This window comes from Sabethes cyaneus, chromosome 2 (genome assembly GCF_943734655.1).
Source record: "Sabethes cyaneus chromosome 2, idSabCyanKW18_F2, whole genome shotgun sequence".
NCBI classification, from domain to species: domain Eukaryota; kingdom Metazoa; phylum Arthropoda; class Insecta; order Diptera; family Culicidae; genus Sabethes; species Sabethes cyaneus.
The window spans coordinates 153,978,434-153,996,270 of NC_071354.1; the positions used below are offsets into that span (position 1 = coordinate 153,978,434).

A 17,837-nucleotide genomic window follows, 5' to 3' on the forward strand; every position below is an offset into this window, starting at 1 on the left:
CGCAATTTTTGATATCCTACTGCTGCTACCGAAGCGTTTCACTTCGATGAGAATAATAATAATCATGACGAAGCATTGCCTTCGCGGTAGGGAGAAGAAAAAAAACCAGTGGAGGAAAGGTGTAACAGAGCGCAGCATTTAAAAGCCGATTTTTCAGGATTTCAATTGGAAAAAGCTAGTCAGCAGCGGTTCAAAACTGTGTGATGCAGATTTTGCCGAGCAATTTTTGCGTTTAGGATACAGTGTTTGACTCTAATCTGTCTAAAGTGCGGAAATCGCTACTTGTCTGTTTTCTATAATAATGTTATAAATTTCAAGTCGATTGCTTTTGAGGGAACAGTTGTGGTCTTCCCTTGGGAAGACGTGTTTCCTCCCCCAACGTTAAAATACAAAAAGTATATCCGATCGATGGAGTCAAAAAGCGTAGGTAAATCGCCATTTTTATTACCTCCAACGTTCCAGCAAGGATCTACTGCACAGCAATCACACTGATACACTACGTTTTGCGAAATCGGGGGGGCGAAACTTCCGAACAAATTTATCATCGTCAGTTCAAATTACCGAAAGAATCCTCTAAAACGCCATAATTGGAAATGGGTCAGGCTGTTTCCGGCTGTTGGGGACACGACAAACTTCGGAGAAAGGTTTTAATACCGGATATCGAGTATAATAGATGTATTTTTTTTTCTCGAACAATTTTCATTTGAAAATACCGGGCAGTATCGTACAGTCAAGCAGTAAATTGCGCACAACTAATAACCGTAAATTTAGTCGGTAGCAGTATTTTGATAAATGAGCTTTTAGAAATCGATGGCTTTTGCACTTAATGGAAATCTTTGCCGGGTGGCGCCGCGGCGATTTGTTTTGGAAAGTGTTTTTCTTGGCAAGCAAATGAATCAATGCGTACGCGTTTCAGCGTTACTTGCCAAATAATTGACACGAAGTGCTGTGAAGCACAGTACACAGTTGTGAGAAACGCTTTATATTTCTTTCCCGTTATTGTGTAGCCAGAAAATAAAGGAAAAATACTTTTGAAAAACATGTGACCTCTTAGTCCTCCAGGGAAGTCACCTGTGATCGAGTATATTTGTGAACAATAGATTAAAAGAGTTTTCTGACACGTATAGAATTCCAAACTAAGCGTTATTTTCCAAGAAATGGCACTATTCTAGTGGTACTTCAATCAAAATTTGTAAGCTATCTATGCTTAACCACCGAAAAACAATCGCTAATCACTAACTTTCCCTATACCTGTACCTCCATTGCTTCCAGCTTCCATTTTTCCGTGAATCCGGAAAAGTGATTTTGATACCTTGTATGGACAGTACGCGATCCAAGAGCTGATTATTTTTACGGCATTTCAATTCGAAAAAATGGAATTTCATAACGTTGACACGATAAATACAAATTGTATTTTGTTTTTTTATTATCAGAATCTAGGTCTGGTGCCCCTTGTAAACATTATTAGCCAAACAAGTGGAAGTAAAGCTAATAAAACATTTAATCTGCAATTTCTTCTAAATGCTTCGTAAGCCTTAAAGAAATTATCTACACTGCCATTTAACCTAGAACAAGTGGCTTTTTCCGCGCACAGATTTTCAGTAAAAATATATATTTTATTGTTTTCAAAATAAGCAAATCTGTGGAATCTTTGGTATTTATAATAGTAAAATTAACAGGATTTTTTCTCTTTACCCACAAATTTTTAACCAACTGCAGAAACTATGTTTCCCAGAGCTCGAAAAGGAGATCGCAGATTGACTGTGACTGCGTGAATGCGTACGCTTTCTGCATTATTCAACTTGCGCTTTGAAGACTATCATTTGACTGTTTTTTTTTAATTCAGTCAATCTTGCGCTTGCACCGCTGCCGCCTACAATCCATGTGATTTCTAAGGTTAAGCCTACAGTCGTTCTCCCACTTTGCGTCTATATTGAACAGTGTAAACTGGCTGGGAGCATAAGGTGACGTATTTTGTCGTATCCCTTTTTGTCTCCAAATCAGCTACCCACAGTAAAAGTTTGTCGCCCTGTGCCGATCTGATACAAGCACAAAATGTTCGTTTGTGTTGGACGGCGTCCGACTGACTTCTTCCACGCACCTGTAGGGTTTGTTTTTTTGTGGTATTGAATCATACGAGAGCGTGGTTGCTTTTCATTAGTGTGGTGACTACCAGTCAATTGACTGTTTTGCAGTCATCCGCTGCTCCAAACGGTAAAGGAAACTTGATCGAAGCGAAAATTTAAAAAACAAATCAGAACGCATTCGTTCTACTGTACAATCACAGGTATGACTGAGCGAACTGCTGGTTGTATTCTGATTAGCTTTCGTATTTTACCACTAAACGAACGGTGTGGAGGCATCTGGTGTGACTGCGGTAGCAAAAAAGGATCGGTTGAATGTGGGACACTGGTGGTCCCACAGTTCTGCCTTGTGGTACCGAAAAACAGTCCAAGAATGTATGAACGCAGTCAGAAACCACTGCCATTTCCGATCATTTATATTTATTCCATTTCAGACTATGTTTGGTTGTCAGTCAGTATAATGAAGTTCCCAAAATGGAAGGATAGTGGTTTAGAAAATGCAAGAAGTAAGTAAAAAAGTCGGACGAACCGCAAACAGGAAGTGCAGTGAAGAAAACTCGTTAGAGGATAAACCGAAAACGGGTCGAAAAAGATGTCCTGCTAGCTCTCGTTTGGATAATTGTATAATAAAACCTTTCTAGCAAAGAAAGAGCTTTCAGTACGGGACCAGAAGCCAAAAAGGTTGGCACTTTGAAGTCAAATGTTCGTCGCGCACAAGAGCGTTTGAATATGCATATCTGTCGAAAGCAGAAGCAGCCAAAGCGAACCCCAAAACAAGAAGCATCGATTAGGTCCAGAGTACGAGAGCTGTATGATACGATGTTTGCTGGGAATTCGTAACATAACAATAATAGACGACGAAACATATGTGAAATTCGACTAGAAATTTTTGCTAGGAACACAGTATTATACGGTGCGAGTGGAGTAAGTATCTACTGATTGGATTCCACATCTATAAACAGTCTTACATATTTGAAAGTCATAGACTTCACCAACTTCGTTGAAAACACAGCAGCGTATGACCCAAGGTTCGTTGAACTCGTAGTTTGTACGACGGGGGGGGCTGCCACAGTAGGATACGATTTCGGAGCTACCTCCGGGAAATATGAATGTCTCCCTGGCTTAAGAGAGAGCTGCAATCGAAATCTCCTCTCAGTAATCCGAAGACAATAAGCTTGCTCGTAGGCTGGTAGATTTGCTGCATAGTTCCAGAGCGGAAGACGTAGAGCATATCTCAAAAAATTCTTTTGGATGGCCTCTATCTTGTTGATATGCACAGCATAATATTGTGCCCATGCAACAACTGCGTACTCCAGAATGCTGCGGACAAGTGCAGAATATAACGATATAAGCGCGTACATATCCTGGAATGCGTTGATGATTCTTTTCACGAATCCAAGTATTGCGAAGACCTTAGCAGCGATCGTTGAAATATGTTCGTTGAATTTGGCTTTAGAATCAATAGTAACTTCCAAGTTCTTTGTGGTCTGCACTCGGTGTATATGGCTTTCCCCGATAGAGTATTCGCTTCGCAGGGGCTTATGTAGACGGCTAAAGGATATGACGCAAGATATCGTGACAATTACTTACATACCATATAGAGTACACCATCGTGAAAGAGAATATTCGCTCTGAATATTCGCTCGCGTTTTGATTTCACAAAATATCTTTAAGTCGTCGGCGTACATCAACTTGGATGAGCTTAAAAGGTTGCCCAGCTCATTAACAAAAAAGTATAAATATCAAAGGCCCTAGATGGCTACCTTGGGGCACACCAGATGGTATCTCGAAACAAGCGGAGCGTTCGGTAAGATAAGATTGGATTCACAGTGTCGCCCAGTTTGGTAAGCCCAAGCATCGCAGTTTTTGAACTACGAGTGCGTGTGGAACTTTGTCAAATGCCTTACTGAAGTCAATGTATATTGCATCAACGAGACGACGAATACCATCAAATTCGTGGTTGTATACCGTTTTTTCATAAAGCCACCCAAGCAACAATGAGAGTTTTATTGTACTCTTATGCCGGTTTTCATGACCAATTTTGGTCTTAAATGCCATCATAAGAGTGTAATAAAACCCAAATGGTTACTTGGGCATGTTGGTGTTCGGAAATTATTGGGCGCATTGCATGGTACACAACATCGTAGACCATCTTTTCAACAACTTTAGGGAGGTAACTTAGAATTGAAATTCAGCGATAGTTTTCAATATCGTGGACATTTCCAGTGCTGTGTATTGGAATAATTGATGTAACTTTTCACACCGTTGGGAAAATGCTACGGTCTAGTGACCGATTGAAGATTATTGACACGGGCCAAGCGGATGTAGAAAATTGTTTAATGAACGAGGGTGGCCAACTGTCAGGGACAGGACCTTTTGAGCAATCCACCAACAAAAGTGCTTCTTCCACATCCTCGACGGAAACAATCAAGTATGGCAGATACATGTTGTATTGCGTTATACTGGTCAGCCGTTCGCGATGTTTGTCCAACGTATGGGAAAGAAGCATATTTGTGAACACATTTTTCAAAAAACTTAGCGAAATGTTCAGTTCATTGAAGAAAGCTCCAAATTATTCCCAGTAGAAAATGTTTTCCAATGCAGCTCGTTTCAATAGTAGCGAAAACATTGCGTTTCAATAGTAGCGAAAACATTGTGGCTCGTTACGAAGAGTATTTGAACCAATCAGAAATTTTCAATCAGTTTTCTTGTGGTGGTAAATGATAAAATTTAGAAAATCCCCGACCCAAAACGTATACAGTAGTGAAAATTTTCTTGTATTGTTTAATCTCATAGGTAATAATTGTATTCTACTGGAACTCAAAGCTGCATTGATGATATATAGCATTCAAGCAAAACCGGTTTCATTTGAAGTATATAAACCAAAAAACCGAAGTAAAGTTCCACAAGGTAGCACTTTGGGACGGTTATTATTTTGCATCTTCATCAACGTAATTTTTTCTTCAGTGGCATAAAACCTAAAAATAAAGACTCAATCATGGCAATTCAGTGGCATGTCGATTGCCGGTACCAAAAATATTGTGTCTACAGACGTTGCAGAACACATTAAACTTGTTGATGTTGAATGCCGTAACTCTCTGACTCTTTGTTTGAAAAGCACTCAAAGATGAACTTTTTTAGTGTTTTTAAATACTCGACCCAGTATTTCAAATATCACATTTTCTCTTAAGACTATTTATCGCTATGACGCAAATTGGACAGATTATGGTACAATTTTTAACTGTCAGTTAAAATTCACAAAGGGCAACCCTATCTGTGATTTTTCCAATAATGTCAGCTCAAAATCGGAGCAATTAGGAGAAAGTCCTCTATGCCCGGACAGCCTCTATGGCCGGACACTAGGATTTCTCAAAAACAAAGCATTTGTGTTATACAGTGGACCCCCGTTCGTTTGAACGATTCCTCATGCAAACTAACGGGGTTAGCTTTTAATTTGAACAACTGTTAATCCTAAATATGCTGGAGCTTGTGTGAACTGGCTACCCTATTCTTTGTTATTGTTTTGATGGTTTGATTCAGTTGGCAGGTGCAAGTAGCAAATATTTCATTCTTCGATCAGATTTATACCATAATCGTTGGGAAAACGCATTATGAAACAGATTAAACACGCTAGATCAGCACAAACAAATCGTGTTTATGCGCATTGTCTGCATAAGCAAATGCTGTCATATTGAGAATGACATTTGAACCATTTTTAATTTGCACGTCATGCAAACCAATGGGGTTCAAATCAAAAAGTGTTCAGATTAAAGACGGTCAAACGAACGGGGGTCCACGGTATAGCATTCTATTCAAGAAAACCCGGTTTCATCTGAAGTACATTAATCGAAAAAGTAAACCAAAACCGATCTAGCGTTCCACAAGGTAGCACTTTAGGACGGTTTATATTTTGCATCTGCATGAACGTAATTTTGTTTTCAGTGGCACACCGATTGTCGGTTGTTTTACGGCAAGTATAAAAATGCATACCCGTAATTTCAGGTCGGATTCAAACTGTCTAGAAGTGCAATATATCCTTTCAATAAATTATGATGGTGACAGATTTTCTGATTATATTTTTAACGAGTTGCTGAGAAAATGTACCATAAATTTAACTCAATATTTTCATTTTACGATGCTCGTTGCATGAAGTATGACTTTTTAAAGAAAAATATTTTGAGCTCCACCGGCCAGAATTTGTACGTCAAAAAATTATATTTGCCACCATTTACAACAGTTTTCTCTGATTACATCAACCCAGTTAACGTGTTTGTCTCTTTTCTAATTGTTTAATCTTTCCTTAGGGGTCAAATGAACTAACAAATGAATGTTTTAGGCTTTTAACTCTTTATGAATCCACCTAGAGTGATTGGTTATCTTATTTATGCGCCCTTTCATAGATAGTGTGAAAGTGCGTATTTGTAGAAGTATATTAATAAAATAATTGCTATCTTTTAATATTTAATTTAATCACAGAAGGCAGCCCTATGTGTGATTTTTTTCAATAATGTCAGCTCAAAATCAGAGCAATTATTATTGTTTTCTGGTTAAACCAAAAGTTGTATGTTACTCAGTTACACACCAGATAAAACACTAAAAAACTCAATGTTTAATTTAAACAGTCCGGTCCAAGGTTCTGCAAGGTAGTGCCTTTGGACCACTATTAATCTCATTCTTAACCATTCTGAACCAAGCATTCTGTGCCTGTGTTCGGTGACAAGAAAGAAATAAACAGTAATACTAAATAATTAAATTAAGTTGGATTTAACCTGTCTGCAGTTGAAATAGATCCTTAATATCTCGAGCAAAATAATGTTCATCCAATTGACGTTTCAATTCTTTTCTGGTTGACCATTTTCATACATCAGGGCATGATAGCAGAGCAGTTACTAAGAATGATGCCCATCGGATGAAATCCTGCGGTAGCGGTAGCTAACTATTTTCAACATTATTGTCAAAGGTATCGATTTCGTCATCATTTCAACCCCAACCAAATTCACCGCAGGCAAACTTACCCCACACTTGAAGCCACTGGCAGCTCATCATAATGATTCGGGGGGACAAATTGAAAAATAATATTTTGCCAGACCGCCGTAACCTGCTTCCGAAAAATGTACGACAGTAGAAAACACATCGGATCGGAAAATAATTACAAATATGCTGCTGCTGCTGCTACTGCTACTGCTGCTGTGGTGAGTGTTTCTAGCCGGAGGGTCGGAAAATGATTTAATTTGTGCTTCTTCGCGCGCACACCTGCAGGCGGAAACATAGCACTTAAAAATTCATAACGTCACGCTACTGGCAGCAACGCCTTCGGCGGCCCTGCCGCTGGCTTGCATATTCCGGGGGGCTGCGACCAAAAAGTACCTACTAGAATCATTATCTAACCTGGAGGGATTAAGTGACGTAGCACACAGAATATCAGAAATGCTGATGCCGACGACGTCAACGACACCGACGACGATTCGGGAAAATATGTCCCTAAATTGGAAGATTACCTCGTTTCTCTCGCCGCGTGTGGGTAGATCAGATTTTAATGAGAGAAAGAGGGAAAAAAGCTTTTGCCGGTGGTAAGCCAACCACCAGTACGTACCAGTGCCAGTGGCTTAAATTTTCGGATTGCGGGAGAAACTTCCCTGCTACGGATGGAACCGCCCCCACCTCTCGGCGCGTTGACGGCGCGTGCGAGAGGAAATTAAAATTGTGTAAACGGTAAATTTAATGACAGTTTAATGACTCAATTTGTTGCCTACCGGTCGGTGGTCTGTCTGTCTGTTGAACGAACGAACGCGGGCAGATGGTTTGCTGAGTAATGAAACAGGATGAAGCGGGCGGGGTGAGCAAGGATATGCCGCAAAATGGACTGCTGTCTATTATTTTTGACTAAGCTCATATTTTTGCCATTACAATTTATTGTAGATTAGGAAGAATGCTTTTAGGGATCAGTTCGTTGAGCAAATCTTGAATGGTTTTCTAAAATGGATCGGTCCCTTGGGATCGACTGTTTTTTGCTAGCTTTACAGGATTTAAAATTGAGAATAATTGATTATCTTCAACGTGATTTAAAATAATTTCTAATATGGCACGCTTTTACAAAAGTTGTAATTTTAGAGACACAATAGCGTGTGTCATGAATGGATCGAATAGTATTGGAAGTTGAAAGGTTTTATTGAAAACTTCTGGTGTGAGTAATCGGGGATGAATAGTAATTAATTACTCAGAAGCAATACTTTTTATCCTGCAACATTATTCAGAACTTGCATTAACAAACCGAAGCTTACTGATAATCGATATTCACAGGTTGAACACATCCTGCGGATCAACCGATTTGAACTAAATTGCGGACCTATTTAAAAATAAATTTCGTAACTACCCTGTTTTAAGAATACTTTTACATTTCAAATTTTTCTACTTTTCCGCACTCGAACAACAAACCTTCTTCTTCGTAGTTGCCACAAAACTGGAAGAAGAGCAATCGACCGTGTGAGCGATCCGCAAATTGAATCTTGTGTTTGCCTTATCCAACAGCTCGCAACGACGTGGAAAACTTTGTCGCCCATCCACAGTTTACCCGATGAAAATCTGGATGGATAAATATCGATTTCGAAGTTTGTTTTCCCTATTAAGATGTCCTTCTTTACCGCCCGCCACGTCAACCCACCCGCCGGCTGGCTGTCCCACCTTCCACGTTCGACGACGCCCGCCTTGTTCCGTTGGCATGAAAGGAGTGATACTGGCGGCGAATAATTAAAACAGTTAATCAACTTAATGAGGGAATGATGCAAAGTGCGAAACAGTTTTTTGGCAATAAAGGAAATTATGTTTCCTTGGAAGGGAAAACCTTGCGATAAAGTTTGCCCGCTTTGTTTGCCGAACGAGGGAAGGTGGGCGGCGGCTGTCGAGTTGGTGGATCGTACAATGGTTTACATGGTCGAATAACTTAGATTAGGGTGCTTAGGGTTGAATTATGGATGCTTTCGTGGCAACAATCTGCTCGTGGGATAAAATTAACTTACTGATGGTGACGGGAGAATGGCATAACCACGCTAAAATGCAAAAAAACACATTTGTATTTCTATTAGTCCTACTTGAAGGCGACAGAATTTAATGTTCCATCTGCGTTTTTTTTCGATTGAACGACGACACGTTCATCGCTTGTGGATCAAAAGAAGAGCTATAAATGAATTTCGCACGCGCTAAGCTTGTCTCCAAAGTTGTCTTAAAATAAACTACCGTAACTAATCCTAAATAGTTTGCTGCAGCAGTAGAAAAAGAAAATAGGAATCCTGAAAATACATAAACCTAACTATACGCGGTTAGATTAAAATAACCAAACTTGTTCCCCTCGAGAAAAAAAGGATAAAATAAAGTTGCAAACTTCAATCTAATCTTGAGCGCGTTGCGGACCTCGAAGCAAAATCGGGAATATTTTTAGCACGACGCCGGTAATCCAATGGATCCGAAGACGAATCAAATTCGACTCGTGCGGCCATACGGTAGGGACTAATTATAGCGAACTGAAGCGCAATGCTGACATCGCGACTCCCAGCGTAAGTACACAATTGGAGTTTCGGGATGAGTGCGGCGGTCAGTATCTAAATGCACAATGCTTGGCTACTAATATGCTGCTCGACTGTGTCTGTGTTTGTGTCTGTGTCGTTTACCGACGGTTGCTCTCGTTGCCGGCTGCTGATCGTGATCCTATTTTAAATCTTAATTGAATTAAACTCTATAAATAAATTTTTTATCTCCTTTGCTTCAGCTTTTTCGCTTCGCCACGCCGTTCCTGTGAAACTAACCTTTCTCTTTCTGTCTGTCTCCCGCAGGAGCTGCTGTTGCCTTTTCGCCTGCTCTATTTGTGTTTGTCAGTACTGTGGTTTTTATTCGTCATCCCCACCAGGAAGGGTGTGCTTGGCAAGGGTTGAGACGAGAGGAAGAAGCAGCCCATTCGACAAAAAAAGAAAAGGAAAATTCCGGCGGAAGTTTTTCTCCCAATCGTCAGTCAGTCAAGTCAGTTAGTCCGTCGATGCTATAATAAATCCATGTTTGACTTTCACGTAGTTTGCTTCTTCCCGCTTCCCAACCCAATGTCATTCTAAAGTGTCGTCGCAATTAAACTTTTCCTACTTTCATTCTACTAGCTCACTATCTTTCATTTTTAGCACACGCGGCTTATTCTTTTGTCCTAACCAGAGGTTACTTAAGCTTTTCTTATGCCGCGTGTGGCGGCCTACTCCCAGCACCGCTTCTTAACTTTAGTAGGGATTAAATTTATTGCGCTCGCTCTTCTTCTGGCTGTCGCCATTCATGCTGCTGTTGCTGTTTGGCGACCGCATCCTTGTGGTCTTCGGTCGATTGATGCCGGTGGTCTGAATGGCGCCAAGACCGGTTCCGGTACTGCCACTGGACAGATTACCGAGCAGATCGGTAAGTCCGCCGAGGGCCGATAGGCTGGTCAAGGCGTTCAGGGCACCGGGCTTCGAGAGCAACTGGGCCAACGGAATGGCCGACGCAAGCGGGTTACCGCCGAGTGTACTGGCCGCTCCGGCATTAGCGCCGCCGGCACCGCTGCTACCACCGCCGCCGCCGCCACCGGAACTGTTCTGCAGCAGTGGATTATTGCTGGCACTGGAACCTCCGGTACTATCATCGCCTAGGTTCGCCTTCTGCAGTTCGACGCTGTTGGGAAAGGAGAAAGGAGGAAGTTGTCCGGTTAGGTAGAGAGAAGAAGGATTTGCGGTTCTGCGGAGCAAGGGTGGAGGGATACAGGCCGCTGGGCAGTACCCGGAGGGCTTGGGTGGACGTAACATTACGAGGGTGGTCGAAAGAGAAATAGATAAAGAGAGAGAGAGAGAGTCGGTGGTGTGTGTTGATGATTGGTAGTGACACTGTTGGTGGAGTTTGGTGATGCTGGATGACATTTGATGAAAGTTAAACGCGGAAAGGCCAGCCAAGAGAACGGGAAACCACTTGCGGGAAACGTCTCGGGGATTGAATTGATTCAGGAGCTTGTAGAGACGATTACGAAGTCGATTGTCGTAATTGCTTGGGAAGCAAGATGTCTTAGGAGGATAGTTTATCCTGAATATATTTCGATTGCTTCGATAGGTTCTGGCGTACAGGAGAATCACACTGGCATACAGTCGAGGGAAACGCAAATGATTGATTCAGTAAATATAAACTAAAACAGTTACGAACAAGTTCTTAGCTTTACTGGTAACTGATACATATCAGCTTTTGTTAGTCACAATAAAAATATCGGTAATATTACCAGAAAATATATTAGAAGCCTTGTACGGAACTATTGTACGTAAAGAACATGACAAATGTTCTTGTTGGGTTCTCAAGTAACAATTTTGGTTTTTTTGACCAACTTGTGATGGTTTTTATGACCAAAATTAGTCATTAAAATCACAATAAGAGTAGAATAAAACTCACATTGTTATCTGGGATGCTACAGTTAAGAGTTTAATAGTCAAGTTACGCCGTGAATTTTATTGCAGTCTTATTGCGATTTTCATGGCCAGTTTAGGTCATAAAAGTTTTCTTAAGTCTGCAATAAAACCGAATTGGCTGCTTGGGTGGGGATCGATATACGGAATAGAACACATTAAAAAGGAAAGGAAATGTGATAGAAAATTTCCCAAATATTTAAAAAAAAATTTAAATCATCCGATGATTCCACCATGCTAAGTTTTAAAATGCTCCTTTGTTTTTATTTAGATACAGTCAGGTATTTACAATTCAGTTTATTAGATACCAGTTATCGAAATGCTTCGAAACAAAAAGAGAGAAAAACGTTGGTGCCAAACATTGTTTTTATAAGGCCATTACAAATATTTAAAAAAGTTTTTGTCCTACCGGTGTTTGGCTACCGGAGCGGGGGACGTGGGCGGTTGAAAAAAAAACAAAGAGAATTTTTTAATCGAGCAAAAAAATATGGATTTTAGGCATTTTTACCTAAAGTTTAAACGTGAGAACCAAATCTATTCTTGCTTTTAATAAATACGTTGTTATTTTTCATGCAAAAATTTACGAACAAAAAAGGAAAAACGAAAGAAAAGTTTTTTGGTCGAGTTTCGGAAATTTCACTATTTGAACTTCCATTTCTATTTCGTGCTAGAAGCGTTAACTCAACTCGTACTCATTTTTGCAGTTTTTCAGGCTGTAGAGTCCACAGACAATTGTTTTTATGAAAAAAACTTAACTCATATCCTACAAATTATTTTTTTGCCCCCCGATTTTTCAAGCCAATTTTCAAGGGGGGTAATTGAAATTGATTTGCAATGGTCTAAATGTATTTCAGTCGTTGATTCCAAATAATCAGTTTTTGAGTAATGAGGTTTATCGAAAATCGATGCCACTTGACTTAAATTATTATATTAAATAAAAAATTTACAAAATGTTGATCATTTAACGAATATTTTAGTATATTAGCTTTCATCCCTGCTTCAAGAAAAATTCACAAACTTTGCTTGTAAGCGAAGACCCCATAACAAGAAGACTGGCAACTCTGCCAATATTCGGGAGACAATGATGGAAGCTCGCTCTGCCGGCCAAGGTAGTCCCTAGATGCATTTGTGTGAGTGAGTGCTAATATTCATACCGCCATGCCAACACACACCAATTCGGAATTTGGGTGAGTTTACTAACACTCATGCAAAATGTACCACCTTCGCAAATAGAAGCGTCACTGATGCTGACGTTGGCGTTTATATGGAAAAATAACAGAGAGGCCAGTCTTGTTAATAAAGGGGTCTTCGTTGTAAATCTAAACGGTCTCAAATTCAAGAGTTATGAATTTTTGAAATTTCATAAAATTCTAGAACTCTTCTGCTCATACCTGCTCGATAGATTCGAAGAATGTCCATCGAATAAAAAGATGCGATCCCAAATGAAAACCTTGAGGCACATCTGGCCAATGGCCGTGATGGCAGACAATTTCCAATTTATCATATTACTTGCCAAAAATACAAGCTATGTTTGAATGAATTAAATATATGGTTAAGCACTAGCGCGCCCAGACATAAACAAAAGGTTAGGCACCCAATCTTTCATTATTACTTATCACAAAAATACCGCCCGGTAAGGCTGAAAACTCATAATTATCGGGTGTAAATGGAATGGAACTGGACTAGAAATTGTAGTTGAAATTGGACATGAAATCGGACTTGACATTAGATATTAAATTAGACTTGAATTTGAACTAATTTGGGTTGATTATTCGAGTTTTACTTCAAAACGGACATGGACACAAAATTAGACACAATGTTTTACTTGAAATTAGGGTTGACATTTTTCGTCTTATTCGCTCTTTGAAAAGAGGTCTTTTCTGTTTCGTGTTTACTCCTTTACTGTACCGTTTTCTTGGTTGTTGCTCTCACTATCCTCTCATTTTTCCTATGATTCTTTCGTTTACTTTTTTTTCTATCCCGTGTTGCCTATTTCATTGCTTTCATCGTTTTTCTTCATTTTCTGTCTCACTTTTTTTTAAATATTTTCAGTTTTGTTTTTGATTATTTTCTTTTCCGTATTCCATATTTTATTCATATTTCGCGTCCGTCTCTCCCATTTGCCATCTTCATGATGCCTTGCTTTTCCTTCTTTTCTGTCACATTTATTTTATTGTTGACTCCCTTTTATCCCTTTGCTCTTCGGTTTGCGTTTTCTATTTTTGGTTTTTCTTTTTTTTACCTTCTGCTTTTCCTGTTTTTCTGTTCTTCTTTTTCCAAATTTCGTCTCATCCTTCTCCTCCATTCCATCCATTCTGTTTGAGCTCTTTTGTCCGCTTTCTATAGGTTTACTTTTTTCTCTCTCTCACTATTTTTGTTATTCTTTTTGGTTTCTCTTATTTTCCCTATTCTTTTCTGTTCCGTATTTCATTTTTGTCTCATTTTCTCTCGTTTTTCCTTTCTCCACTGTGTTCTCTCTATTCCTTTTATCATCATTTTTTATTTTTTCACCCTTTTTCCAGAAACCAGTGTATATATTTTGATTTTCTTTCTCGTTTCCTCCGGTTTCTTTATCGTTTTTTCTTATCAACTAGTTTTTTTGTTTTATCTTTTTTTTGCTCTTCCGTTTTCTTTTTTTCCTAATTTTATACCCCGTTTGACCCCCTGTTCCATTTTCCTCGTTTTCGCTGCCAGATGTTCTTTTCCTCCGTTCCTTTTCTCTCTTTTGCCCTTTTTCTGAGACCTGAATCTCTGCTCCGTTTTTTGCCTGGTATCTTTCGTTTTTCTTCGTTTTCAGACACGTTTTTTCTCTGTTCCTGTCTCATTTTTTGTCATTCTTTGTGCCGGTTCCGGTTTCTGTTTTTTTCGCTACTGACTCTTTTACTATTTCATTTTTGTCTGCTTCGTTCTTCCTCTTGTTATGTCTTCCAATTTCATTTTTTCTCTCCCATTGTTCTTCTTTTCTCGTTCCCCAATTTTCCTACTCTCGTATCTTCCTCTGTTTTTCCTTCTTCCCCATCTCATTTTTTCTTCGTTTTTTGTCCCGATTCATTCTCCTGCTCTGCACCGTTTTTTGTCTTTTTTTTGGCCAGTATATCCACGTTGTCTTTCTAGTTCCCCGTTTTCTTTGTGGTTTTCATTGTTTTCCCTCATTTTTCTTCTTTTCATTTCCGTGCTTCAGCATTTGCTATAAAGTGTCCCCGCTTTAAGCCCCCTCTTTCTCTCTCCCATCTTCTTCTTTCACTCTTTATTTCTTTTCATGTGCTGTTTGCTTCCCATTCTGTTTAGCTTTTTGTTTTGGTTTCGTTTTTTTCATTATTATTTTTTCTTACGTTTTTTCTCTCTTTTTATCTCACCTCTTTCCCTATTTCTATTGGTTTGAAACTGAACTTGAAACTAAATTTATAAGTGGACTTGCAATTGAATTTGAAACTGGTACTATTTTTACGCAATAAATTTACTTATCGCAAAAATAGTGGCCAATTACATTAAAATTAGAAATTGTTACAGAAAATCTTTTGCTTTGGAATAAATTTTCCAGAGACGGTGGGATACGTGAACCTGTATGTCCCAGCCTGGGCACGCCAGTTTGGTTAAGTGATTGAAGATGATGTTATAACCAAAATATTCTGAAAATTCTGAAATATTCTGAACAAAATTTTGCATTTGAAGCTCATTTATTTTCAACTGAATAAAATTGGCGACCCCTAATTAATCGGTATCTTACCCTATTTGTTTATTAGTGCTAGTGAACTAACATTCTTACCCTTAAAAGTTATAAGAACTAGGTAGGGCATAGGAGTTTAATTCTTTTATTTTGAATATATGTTAAAACTACTTCAAGAAAGCAATTTTAAAAAAAATCATGATCTCATATTTACCCAGAAAAGCTCAGCGGAAACTTTCCAATTTCTAAAATATGCCTTTTAAATGATTTCTCGCATGGGACTTCAGTTTCAAGTAAGTTCAAGCAGTACTTGACACTGAAAAATCTGTTACGACTGAAAGCAAAGCGAAGTTCTCGTAGAAAGAGGCATAGTATAGCAAAGCAAAGCAAAGCCTAGGTGCTACACTCCATTATCGAACCTTCTATTTCTAAGACTAAGTTCAGTTCAGATCGTTGCAACTCAATATGACGAAAATGCCCTGCTATTCGGCATGCTTTAAGTTTTGTTACATACTTATAGTGGGTTTTATGGTTAGTTTTGGTGATCAAAACCATCATAAGAGTGCAATAAAACCTAAAATGTTACTTGGGTGTCAAGTAATTAAAGCAAGTTTATTATCAGGTCCCTCATTACGCTTATTTCATGCTGATGCTAATGCTAATTGTACATTTGCTCGATGACGTTTCAAACTACACTAAAGTCGCTTTTTACGAGTTTTTTATGCGAATTTCGGAATTTATGCGGTTTTTACGTGAATTTTAAAATTTACGCAGACTTCTTACGCGAATTACGGAATTTACGCGCATTAGATTAACGCAGAACGGCAACGTTTCGATCTTGACTTGTACCTTTATTAGGCTTCACTCACTCACCACATTAATCTCAGATAAACCATCAAATCGGAATCGAAACGATGGAGAAAAAAGAAAAATTTAGCATCTACTATAATTTAATGACTGAACCGCCAAAATTCCAATCATTCCATAACCAATTTTTTGCAAAGATACTATATACCTCCCAACTAGCATTTTCATATGTATAAAAAAGGTAAAAATCAGCATTACGTACAGATATACATGCTAAATAAATCGTATTTCATGCGCAAAATTGGCATATTCGTACTATTTTGGAGGCGATATACGTGATTACGAATAATTTTGAGCGTTACGACTTTATAAGTATTTATAAACGATAATATCCGATTAAGCGCGAGTCGCTCCGTACTACTCTACGATTTTGTGCTGAAAATCGTATGTATGTCAGTCATTATCATTATATACGACAAAAAATCAACTTGATCCCACTGTATCCAGCTTTAGTTACGATAGTTTGTTAGGAGATATTTACGATAGTTTTCGTACATTGATATACGAGTTCGTACTAGCTGGGCTATGACTAACTGTTCTATCCCAATTACTTTTAGAATTGGCTTTCAACCCACAGTGCGACGTAGTTTTGGTAAGCTTTTCCGAGGCGAAAAATAATGTTTTACAGTTTTTGTGAAAAAGAAGTATTTTCAATCAGAAACGGCAATAACAAATAAAAATGTCGCAGAATTGCAGAAATACGACAATAGACGTATATTCATGACCTTGTAAAAAATTAAAACGCATTTGCCCAAAGAAGAAAAACATTATCTCCCAAAAAGTGGATGCCAGAAATAAATGGCAACATACTCTAACCGTAAAAACGCCGGTAGAATATGAAGAATGAATATCACTTTTTCACAAACGGAATCCCAATTTTCTCTGTCGTCAACGACGATGAATTAAAAGCAACGGTTGTATTGCACATTTACGAGTTCGGTTGCTGCGACGGGTTTGGTCGTAAAATTTTGCCAGAAGAGCAATTTATTCTGGAACATATTAAAAACAAAAACAGGAGTCAACAACGAGGCTTAAACTTTTGTTTTGCTTTTACGCATGACACTATGCGGTGAAATGCTTTATTGCCGCGTGGTACTAGGAAGAGAAATATTCAAAATATCTGAAAAAAGCATTCTTTCGGTGGGAGCTACCTAGGTAAACAAGCTTTTGGCGATGTGCGCTTAATTAACGGTTACCGAGCAGCAGATAATAAAATATTTGTGCTTGTAAATTTCCTTTTTCAAGCATTTTATTAAATTTGACATTATATTACAATGATTCATGTTATTTGTTTGCAATATCAGGTGATTTAAAATGCTCAAATATGAATTACTAAACGTCTCATTCACTTGAATGAAAACTGATTAATCAGAAACTGATACATTTTCTGTAAAACTGTCCATTCAAGCGAGCAACCTAAATGTGAAATCAGCAGCCGAAACAGACGACTATGCTCTCTTTATCCTTCAAATTAATTAGTCAGGGTAACCCACTGGCCTCGAAAAACTGTATAATTCATACGCTCCGTGATTGATATTGAATAATTATATTTTTATTTGGCTTAAGCTGTCCACCCCACACAGGGAGAAATCCTTTCACCTGTATGTATCGATCATCATCATCGACTTGTAGTTCGGTAGCCATAACTGATGACCGCTATCGGAGCAGTACCAGTGGCGTAAAAAGTGACATACTTAGGGCACGCTGCTATAGGTTAGTGGTCCAAAGCTCCTCATTTTAAAATTTCCACTACCCCAACCGATCAAC

General features: G+C 38.7%; 1 protein-coding gene across 7 annotated transcripts in view; it reads right to left on the reverse strand.

Moving 5' to 3' along the window:
• LOC128738316 (poly(rC)-binding protein 3) overlaps positions 1-17,837 on the reverse strand; it is a 286,215-nt gene that overhangs the window by 31,133 nt on the left and 237,245 nt on the right. For 6 of the 7 annotated variants that reach the window (XM_053833358.1, XM_053833360.1, XM_053833359.1 and 3 more), the window contains exon 10: positions 6,804-10,763. The exons of the other annotated variant lie outside the window; for it this stretch is intronic. In XM_053833358.1, the coding sequence (XP_053689333.1) occupies positions 10,340-10,763 (424 nt within the window). In that variant the 3' untranslated portion in view covers positions 6,804-10,339. Of the gene's footprint in view, positions 1-6,803; positions 10,764-17,837 lie in introns of those variants that run through there. 7 annotated transcript variants of the gene reach the window in all.